The sequence below is a fragment of the Sturnus vulgaris genome, chromosome 26 (assembly GCF_052056855.1).
Source record: "Sturnus vulgaris isolate bStuVul1 chromosome 26, bStuVul1.hap1, whole genome shotgun sequence".
Taxonomy (NCBI): domain Eukaryota; kingdom Metazoa; phylum Chordata; class Aves; order Passeriformes; family Sturnidae; genus Sturnus; species Sturnus vulgaris.
In genome coordinates, this window is record NC_142268.1 from 705,488 (window position 1) to 714,773 (window position 9,286).

Genomic DNA, 9,286 nt, shown 5'->3' on the forward strand with positions numbered 1-9,286 from the left:
GCCCGTTCCTGGCTCTTCCGCATTGCTCCCCACGGTGATTTATCTCCACAAACACGTCCCCACCCGTGGCACTGCCCTGGCACGTGGGGCCCTCGCCCCCCTTGCCCGCCCTGGCAGCAGCAGGGCTTTGGGAGCTGATGGCTCTTTCCCGGTCCAGATATTTTCCAGGTATCCCTGCACAGGGTGGTGGTGGTGGCTCTGTGCCATCCCTGGTGGGTGCTGGATGTCCCCATCTTTCCAGATAGGGACTGGCTGAGACTCTGTGCTCTCCAACTCCTCCAGTGCAGATCCAGCCCAGAATCTGCTGGGCTGGAGATGGTGGAAAAAGTTCTTTTCCCCCCTGTTTCTGGCTGAGGGGCTGCAGTATAAGGAGGGCAGTGGGGCTGTTGGCTTTGGAAGGTGATGGAAAATGCCCACGGCAGCCAGGTACATCCCTGAGCCTGGATCTATCCCTAAGCCTGGATCCATCCCTAATTCTGGATCCATCCTACAGCTGGTTCTATCCCTAAGCTTGGATCCATCCTTAAGCTTGGATCTATCCCTGACCCCGTGTCCATCCCTGCCTCCTGCTCATCCATCCCGAGCTGGACAGTCCGTGCCACCCCACTGTCACTGGGGGCTGTGGTCAATATTCCCGGTGCCCACCCAGTGCCCACCATGCCCAGCTCTGTCCTGCCGGGGCTGTGGGTCTGGGATGAGCCCGGGCAGGAGCAAAGAGACCACGGACCCCCTGTCCCCCCACGCTGCCCCGGGCTGGGGCGAGCAGGGCAGGGCCCGGGAGGCTCCCGGGGCCCCGGGGCAGGGCAGGGCAGGCCCGGGCAGGGCAGGGCGGTGCCGCTGCCCTCAGGCCGCCATATGCTGCCTGCCCTAATGCCCGCTGAAGCCTCAGGGCGAGGGAGGACATGGCCGCCCACCTGCGCACCAGCCCCGCCTCAGCGCCAGCCGCCCTGTCAAGGGAAAGATCACGCTGCCCGCGATTGCAAGCTTGGGGAGGGCGTCGCGATACCCCGCCATGTCGCGACAGGGAGGCTGTCAAAACCTTATCCCCCCTCTGAGTGGGAATGGTTCGCCCTGTACCCCCGCTGGTGCACCGGATGGTTCATCCCGCGCCCCGCGGAGCGCGGCCGGACTGCACCACTGCGCGTTGCCGGAGGAGGAGGCGGCGCCCACCACGGCGCCGGGAGGGGGGGGGCTCCTCCCCCCCTCCACCTGCCGTCCATCAGAGCGCGCAGCCGAGCCAATCAGCGCCGCCCTCAGGGGCGCGCCCGTTACGTATGAGCTCATTTGCATACCGAGCCCCGCCCATCTGCCGACGTCACCCGGGCTCCGCATCTGCTGCAGTCGCTGCGGGGAGGAGGCGGCGGCGCGAGCGCGGCAGAGGTGAGACCCCCCCCCCCCACTCCGGGACCCCCACCGGGACCCCCCCACTGCGACACCCCCGCAGGGACCCCCCCCTAGACCCCTCTGTGCCCCCCCCGGCACGGGGAGGGGAGGGGCGGCTGCAGCGGAGGAGGCGGGAGGCGAGGGGGGGGATGATGATGATGATGGATGCGGCGCTGGGGGGGCTGCGGAGGGCCTGGGGGGGTCTCGGTGCGGCGGGGAGCGAGTGGGTGAAGTGGGGTCGGGCCTGCGGGGAGGAGCAGGGGGTGACCCCCACCCCATCAGCCCCGTGCGCACCCCCTATCAGCACCCTGACACCCCACATCAGCACCCTGACCCCCCCCATCAGCGCCCTGTCCCCCTCCTCGCAGCACTCTGCACCCCCCCACCCCGCAATCAGCACCCTGCGCACCCCCCATCAGCACCCTGACTCTTTCCTTGCACCACTGCATCCCCCCGAACATCAGCACCTTGAACCGCCCATCAACCCCCAGCTCCATCAGCACCCCAAAATGCCCCTCAGCACCCAGCACCCCCTCCCTGCAGCACCCTGCACCCCCCTCCCCGAGCTCCCCGCATCCCCTCTGCCCAGCATCCCTGTGCTCCATCCCCTTCCAGCCTGGGCGAGCATCCACCTTTGTGCCCCTCCTGCCTGGCATCATCCTCCCCACGGCTCCCTGTGCCACCCCACGGCTCCCTGTGCCACCCCACGGCTCCCTGTGCCACCCCACGGCTCTGTGGCACCGCACTGGCCACGGCTGCGGGGGCATCGCCACCGGTGCCATTTTGTCACCGGGAAGATGCGGGAGAGGCTGCGACGCCCCGGCCGCACCCCCAACGCTGCCACGGCAAATTCCGGGAGCTGTGACAATTCCTGGCAGCCTTGGCAAAATCCTGAGAGCCACAACAAGCCCTGGAAGCCACGGCAAACCCCGGGAACCACGTGCCCCACATTTGCTGTGGAGACACCGCAGGGTCCCTGCACTGGGGGTGACACGAGGTGGCTTCTCCGAGCCCTTTGGGGCTGAGTGACCCATTGATGGCCACACCTGAACCAAAATATTCCTGATCCGTGCTGGTGGCGCTGGGAAATAGCTCCAAACCAGGGCCTGGCACCGCTGGGGTTGCGGCCGCCGGCCCCGTCACGGCCTCTCCTCCACCTTGCAGATGGCGTCCGCTACCGACTCCCGCTATGGGCAGAAGGAATCCTCGGACCAGAACTTCGATTACATGTTCAAGATCCTGATCATCGGCAACAGCAGCGTGGGGAAAACCTCCTTCCTGTTCCGGTACGCCGACGACTCCTTCACGCCCGCCTTCGTCAGCACCGTCGGCATCGACTTCAAGGTCAAGACCATCTACAGGAACGACAAACGCATCAAACTGCAGATCTGGGTGAGGAGAGAGACCCTCGGGGTGCCCCCAGACCCCTGTGATGGGGAGGGGGTGGTGGTTGGTGTGGGGTGATGGTGAGGGGATGGTGGATTGTTTGTCCGGGGGGTAATGGTCACTCTGGGGTGATGGTGGGTGTGGGGTAATGGTGATGGTCAGTGAAGGGTGGTGGTGAGGGGGTGATGGATTTTTGGTGTGGGGTGGTCGTGGTCACTCTGGGGTGATGGTTGGTGTGGGGTAATGATTGTTTGGGTGATGGTCAGTGAAGGGTGGGGGTGATGGTCACTGTGGGGTGATGGTGTGGGGATGATAGATGGTCACTCGGGGGTGATGGTCACTCTGGGGTGTGATGGTCACTCGGGGGTGATGGTCACTCTGGGGTGTGATGGTCACTCGGGGGTAATGATCCATTCGGAGCTGCCCCAGCAGGGCAATGCCAGGGTGAGGCTGGCTCTGCCCCCGTGAACCCGGTGGCCTTGGCAGGGTGTCACCGCATCCCTGGGGGCGGGGCGGGGGTGACATTGTGCTGTCCCCTGTCCCTGGCCAGGACACGGCCGGGCAGGAGCGGTACCGCACCATCACCACCGCCTATTACCGCGGGGCCATGGGCTTCATCCTCATGTACGACATCACCAACGAGGAGTCCTTCAACGCCGTGCAGGACTGGTGAGCGCCACGAGGGGCTCTCTGGGCACCCCAAACTTCCCCAGCCACCCCCTTCCCCACTGCTCTGAGCCCTCTCTGCCTTTCCTCAAGGTCCACCCAGATCAAGACCTACTCCTGGGACAACGCCCAGGTGCTGCTGGTGGGAAACAAGTGTGACATGGAGGACGAGCGTGTGGTCTCCTCGGAGAAGGGTCGCCAGCTCGCCGAGCACCTGGGTGAGTTGGGGAGGGGGGGACCCCCCGCCAAGGCTGCCAGCCCACAATTAATTTAATTAAGGGCTTAATTCCCTCCGTGTAATCGCTCCACTCTGATAGCAGCGGTGACTTGGCACCCAGCGAAAAACCACAGAGTCATTACACACCTTGAGCTCTCTGAGAGATGCTGGGGGCAGGATTTGGGGGGTGGTCTTTGGGTGGGAAAAACGGGATTTTGCAGGTGGTGGGGGCAGGTTGCAAACCTTTTAAATATTGAACGAGAGCAGGAGCAGCTGCTCGGGACCAGAGCTTTGATGTGCGTGTGTCCTTTGTCCCTCTGTCCCCTTCCCTCCACGTTGTCCCCATCCCCTCAGGGTTTGAGTTTTTCGAGGCCAGCGCCAAGGACAACATCAACGTGAAGCAGACCTTCGAGAGGCTGGTGGACATCATCTGTGAGAAGATGTCCGAGTCTCTGGACACGGCCGACCCCGCGGTCACCGGGGCCAAGCAGGGCCCCCAGCTCACGGACCAGCAGGCCCCCCCTCACCAGGACTGTGCCTGCTAGGGGCCAGCCCCATCCCCCCAAAAACCCTCCCCAAAAACCGGTCAGTGCACCCCAACCCCCCCCCCTCCCCGCCCCCTCCAGGCTCCTCCTCTTGGGGGTCCCGTGGGGGTTTTTGCTGCTGATACCTCCGAAAGGGCTGCGGCCCCTCTAGGAGCTCCCCCCTCCCAATTCATTAGGCTATGCCCCCCACCCTTTAATTTATTTTTAAGCCTGGGCTGGTAGAAAACTCCCCCGCCCCTCCATTCTGCTTTTAATCACTGTCAAGAAACCATCACCCCCAGCCCCATCTCCCCTGGTGATTCCCTTTGTCCTGGCACCTGGAGACCCCCCCGTCCTGGGACCCCCCATCCTGGTACTCCCTGTCCTTTTTCCTGCCCTGGGACCCCCTGTCCTGGCACCTGGAGACTCCTCGATCCTGGTACCCCCTGTCCTGGAGACCCCTGTACCCTGGGACCCCCTGTCCTGGCACCTGGAGACCCCCCCCTCATCCTGGTACCCCCCGCCCTTTTTCCTACTCTGGGACCCCCTGCCCTGGAGCCCCCTGTCCTGGGGATCCCCCTACCCTGGGACCCCCTTTCCCAGCGTGTGGGTGCTGTGACAGGACCCCCCCCTCCCCAAATTTCCCCCCCTTTACCCCGAGGTGGAGGGGGGGGGCTCTTTGTGCCCGGCTTTCCTGCCCCTCCAGCTGGATGGATATTTCCTGACTCTTGTTTATTTGTATAAATAGATGCTAATTTATGCTCCCGCCGTCTTCCTCCTTGTACATACAGAAATTCCTTGTAAATAGGCGTAGGAAGTGACGCTGTGCGCGTGACCTGCTGTGCTGTGGCCGTGGTGGTGCATTTATATATATATTATATATATATATTCTGATTTTTTTTTCTTTTTTTTTTTTTTTTCTCTCTCTCAGTGTGGTAACCTTGCTTGTGAATATCACTTTAAAAAAAAAACCAAACAAAAAAAAAACCAACACCAAAAAAAAAAACCCCCCCAACTGAACAACAATTATTTAAATAAGATTAAAAAAAAAAAAAAAAAAAAAAAATTCAATCCATCAGCGAGGCCGAGCCAACTGGAGTGAATCTGCCCTGGGTTGGGCTCGTGGGGGGTGAGCAGGGCTGGGACCGTGGCTGGTTTGCTCCAGGGATTTGGGATCTCGTGTTCCTGTAGTTCTGTGCTTCTGTGGAGACTGTGAATAAGTGGATATTCCCGTAGCCATGACAGAGCTGCCCTTTATTTATTTTTCCTGGAGCGCTGTGTCTTTATTTTACAGGTTTCCCTCTATTTCCCCCCACTGTGATTCCATCTCCTTCCCTCCCCTTTCCCCCCTGCCCCTCTTTTTTGTGAAGTTTACTTATGGAAGAGTTACACTGTACTGTACAAATGTCAAAAGTGTCAAAAAGAGTACAATTTCCTAAAAATCACTGTATTAAAAGAAATGTTGTGAAGAAATAAACCGATGCTGATCAGAAGTTCATCGGGGTCCCTGAGTTGCCAGAGAGGAGCAAAATTAATCTGATTTTTTTTTTAAATTATAATCTCCCCAAATGGCTGTTGAGGGAGGACTTGAGTCCCCCCATCCCGGGGACCAGGACACAGAATTAAGGCACAGCTTTAAAAATGGGGGGGGGGGAAAAAAAAAAAAATCCCATTCAGGCACTTTTCACTGACAATGCAAATAATTCAGTTCTTGGCTTATGCAGGCAGCACCCAGCTTGCCCAGGGCTGGGAGCAGAGGGATGTGATGGCCCAAACTCTGCCAAAATTTGGCTCCAAACCCTCCCCCCCTGCCTCCCAAAAGCCGCAGAGCCGAGGGTGCAATCACAACCCTATTTATAGAGGATCCAGGTGGCTGCAGCCCCCGCCCGGAGCTGAGGCAGCGAGGGGGGAGTGGAGTGAATTTATCCTTGAGCTGGAAGAGAAAAAAAAAAAAAAAAGCAGGAGGGGAAGGAGAGAGGAACTGCAGGGAGAGCAGAGGGGCGGCTGGAGTGAACCACGGAGTGGGTTTGGGTTGGAATGACCTCAAATCCCATCCCTTCCCACCATCCCAGGGTGCTCCAGCCTGGCTTTGGCCACTGCTGGGATGCAGATGGTCTGGGAATTCCATTCCAGGGCCTCCCCACCCTCACAGGGAAGAATTCCTTCCCAGTGTCTACTGAGTGGGGGATGCAGGTGGCTGGAAGGTGCTGGAGGAGCAGCACGGGGCTGGTTTTGCTCTGGAGAGGGAACAAATCCAGCCAGGAACCTTCCCAGGGGCTGCAGCAGCTCCTCCTCACCCCGGCTCCGGGGGCAAATTCCCAGAAGAAATCACTTTACAGCTTATCCTGCAACAAGAGATTGTTACAACCCCAACCCATGGCTGTAATTAGCAGATGAGTTAATCAGCAGCAGGTACGTGGAGGGCTGGCTCTGGCCATCCATTCCCTCATTCCACAGTGCCCAAAAATCTATTTGGTGCAGGCAGGAGCCTCTGGAATGGCCTCGTCCCCTCTCTACGCCCCGGCGCTGCGCTGGCTCTGCCGCGGTGGATCCTGGAAAAAAAAACAAAAAAAAAAACCCAAAACCAACAAAAAAACGGGAATATCGGGATGAGCTGAGCATTCCCGCGGCCGGGAAGGGGCTGAGGGGCGGGGCTCACCCGGTATTTGAGGTAGGACAGGTACGTGTCCCAGCCCAGAGTCACCACGTTGACATAAACCACGCGGTACGTGGGTGGCACAAAGAGGAAATTCAGGATCTGCGCCGCCGGCCACACGCACCAGTCAGCCTGGAAAAGGAGCAGGGAGCAGCTGGAGCTTCCCAGCGGATCCCAGCAGGTGAAAAGGGACAGCCTGGGGTCGGGGGGGGTACCTTGTAGAATTCCCAAAATTTCTCCTTCAGCTCGTCCCAGCTCTCCTGGAGAGATTGGCCCTCCAAGGTGCCGATGCCTGCGGGGACAAGGCGGGGTCAGGGCGGATGGGAGCGCTCGTTCCGGGCTGGGAATTGCGGTGGGAATTGCTGGGAAATGCCCCAAACCCCTCCCAGTGTGGGCGGGGAGGGAGTTCCAGGAAATGCAAAGGAAAAGTGAAAGGGAAGGGAAGGCACTGATCTGTCTGGGGCCCCAGGGAAGGGCTGGAGCTGTGCCAGGGGTTTGGGATGGAGATCTGGGAAAGGTTCAGGGAATTTGGGATGGAGATCTGGGAAAGGTTCAGGAAATTTGGGATGGATTTCAGGGAAAAGTTCGGGAAATTTGGGACGGAGATCTGGGAAAGGCTCAGGGAATTTGGGATGGAGATCTGGGAAAGGTTCAGGGAATTTGGGATGGATTTCAGGGAAAGGTTCAGGGAATTTGGGACGGAGATCAGGGAAAGGTTCAGTGATTTTGGGATGGAGATCAGGGAAAGGTTCAGTGATTTTGGGATGGATTTCAGGGAAAGGCTCAAGGGATTTGGGATGGATTCAGGGAAAGGCTCGAGGGATTTGGGATGGATTTCAGGGAAAGATTCTCCCCCTAGAGGGTGCTGGGCACTGAACTCCCCCAGGGAACGAGCACAGCCCCAGAGCTCCAGGAGCTCCCAGCGCTTCCCGGGGTGGGATTTGGGGCTGCGTGTGCAGGAGCAGGGGTTGGATCAGCGATTCCCACGTACCCAGGAAGAACCAGGCTCCCATGCTGGGCGATGCCACCGCCTGATCGATCAGGACTTTCTTCAGCACCGTCCTGAGGCTCCGCACGCCCCGGGCTGGGAAGGCTGAGTCCAGCCACAGGTACCAGTAATGCATCAGCGGCCCCAGGCTGCAGCCCACCGCAAACATCCGGCCTGGAAAACACACCTCGCCTCAGCGCGGGAGCGTTTGCGTGGAGAGAGCATTTTTGGGAAGGAATTCCCTCCCTGGGAGTGTCCAAGGTTGGAGAAGGGAAGCTCCAGAGAAACCTTGGAGCTGTTTCCAGAGCCTAAAAGGGCTCCAGGAGAGCTGGAGAGGGATTTGGGAGAAGGGATGGAGGGACAGGACACAGGGGATGGATTTGGAATGGGAATTCCAGGACACAGGGAATGGCTTCAAACCGGAAAAAGGGGAATTTGGGTGGGATATTGGGAAGGAATTCCTGGCTGGGATGGAATTCCAGGGCTGCCCCATAATCCCTGGCAGTGTGTAAGGCCAGGTTGGACATTGGAGCTTGGAGCAGCCCGGGACAGTGCGAAGGTCTCCAGCTACCCCTGCCCCGCGGCAATGGGATTTGAAGAGCCCATCCCAGTGCTCACCAGTGCGTCCCAGTTGGTGCTGGCTCTCGGGGTGCTTGCGGCGGTGCCATTGCTGCTGCAGGAGGTCCCCGCCCGCCAGGAGCCCCCCGCAGCTCAGGGTGTTGGTCAGGAGCAGCAGCCGCCCCGTGAACAGAGACTTCCAGGAGCGCAGGAGCATCCTGCGGGCACAGCCCCCGGCACCCTGCGCCCCCCAGTTCTCCCAGTTAGCGCCTGGGTACCCTCCCAGTTCCCCCAGTTATCCCCTCTGAGCGTCCCAGCTGTCACAGCTACCCCTTGCCAGTCCCTCCCATTGCTCCTGCTGTTCTCCCCACGGCCCCTCCTCGACCCATCTGCCACCGCCCCATTGCTTCCAGTGTCCCCAGTGCCTCCCATCCCCACCCAATGGGTGCCCCCCGCTCACCCCCGTTATCTCTGTACCCCTCCACTTACCCCGCTGGGTCCCCAGCGCCCCTTCCTGGACACCACCCCAGCTCCCGGTGCCTCCAGTTCCGCCCAGTCCCCCCCAGTTCCCCTCGTGCCCCCCCCGCCACTACCGGGCGTTACCGCCACCCGCACGGGGCACTGGGCGAGTGTCACGTGACACCAACGACTTCCGCTTCCTGGCTCCGCCATGACAGCTACCGAGGCATTGCGGGCCGCCATGACAGCTACCGAGGCACAGGAGGCCGCCATGACAGCTACCGAGGCATTGCGGGCCGCCATGACAGCTACCGAGGCACGGGAGGCCGCCATGACACCTAGCGAGGCACGGGAGGCCGCCATGACACCTAGCGAGGCAGCAGCTCGTCCAGGAACTCGTGGTGAGGAGAGACGGGGATGGTCCAGGGGATCCCCGCGGTGCCCAAGCC

The 9,286-nt window shown here is 60.4% G+C and overlaps 2 protein-coding genes across 3 annotated transcripts; one reads left to right on the forward strand and one right to left on the reverse strand.

Moving 5' to 3' along the window:
• Positions 1–1,296: 1,296 nt before the first annotated feature.
• Positions 1,297–5,669, forward strand: RAB3A (RAB3A, member RAS oncogene family). The gene is made up of 5 exons (XM_014887235.2): positions 1,297–1,380; positions 2,548–2,775; positions 3,320–3,438; positions 3,529–3,653; positions 4,007–5,669. Exons 2-5 carry the CDS (start codon positions 2,548–2,550, stop codon positions 4,195–4,197), a joined length of 663 nt encoding a protein of 220 aa, XP_014742721.1. The 5' UTR covers positions 1,297–1,380; the 3' UTR covers positions 4,198–5,669.
• On the reverse strand, positions 5,410–9,004 carry MPV17L2 (MPV17 mitochondrial inner membrane protein like 2). 2 transcript variants are annotated; one of them, XM_014887183.2, is made up of 6 exons: positions 8,868–9,004; positions 8,439–8,619; positions 7,824–7,994; positions 7,048–7,124; positions 6,836–6,964; positions 5,410–6,728 (listed from the first exon to the last, which is right to left on the reverse strand). In XM_014887183.2, exons 2-6 carry the CDS (start codon positions 8,593–8,595, stop codon positions 6,690–6,692), a joined length of 573 nt encoding a protein of 190 aa, XP_014742669.1. In that variant the 5' UTR covers positions 8,596–8,619; positions 8,868–9,004; the 3' UTR covers positions 5,410–6,689. The 2 variants fall into 2 exon arrangements, with proteins under 2 accessions (XP_014742669.1, XP_088035287.1); XM_088179161.1 differs by having other exon boundaries at positions 8,972–9,000.
• Positions 9,005–9,286: the final 282 nt, after the last annotated feature.

Coding starts and splice junctions, on each gene's coding strand:
- RAB3A (XM_014887235.2), top strand. CDS start 2,548: ATGGCGTCCGCTACCGACTCCCGCTATGGGCAGAAGGAATCCTCGGAC. Junction 3,439..3,528: donor TTCAACGCCGTGCAGGACTG/GTGAGCGCCACG, acceptor CCTTTCCTCAAG/GTCCACCCAGATCAAGACCT. Junction 3,654..4,006: donor CCAGCTCGCCGAGCACCTGG/GTGAGTTGGGGA, acceptor CCATCCCCTCAG/GGTTTGAGTTTTTCGAGGCC.
- MPV17L2 (XM_014887183.2), bottom strand. CDS start 8,595: ATGCTCCTGCGCTCCTGGAAGTCTCTGTTCACGGGGCGGCTGCTGCTC. Junction 7,125..7,823: donor GGGAGCCTGGTTCTTCCTGG/GTACGTGGGAAT, acceptor TTGTCCCCGCAG/GCATCGGCACCTTGGAGGGC. Junction 6,965..7,047: donor AATTTTGGGAATTCTACAAG/GTACCCCCCCCG, acceptor CTCCTTTTCCAG/GCTGACTGGTGCGTGTGGCC.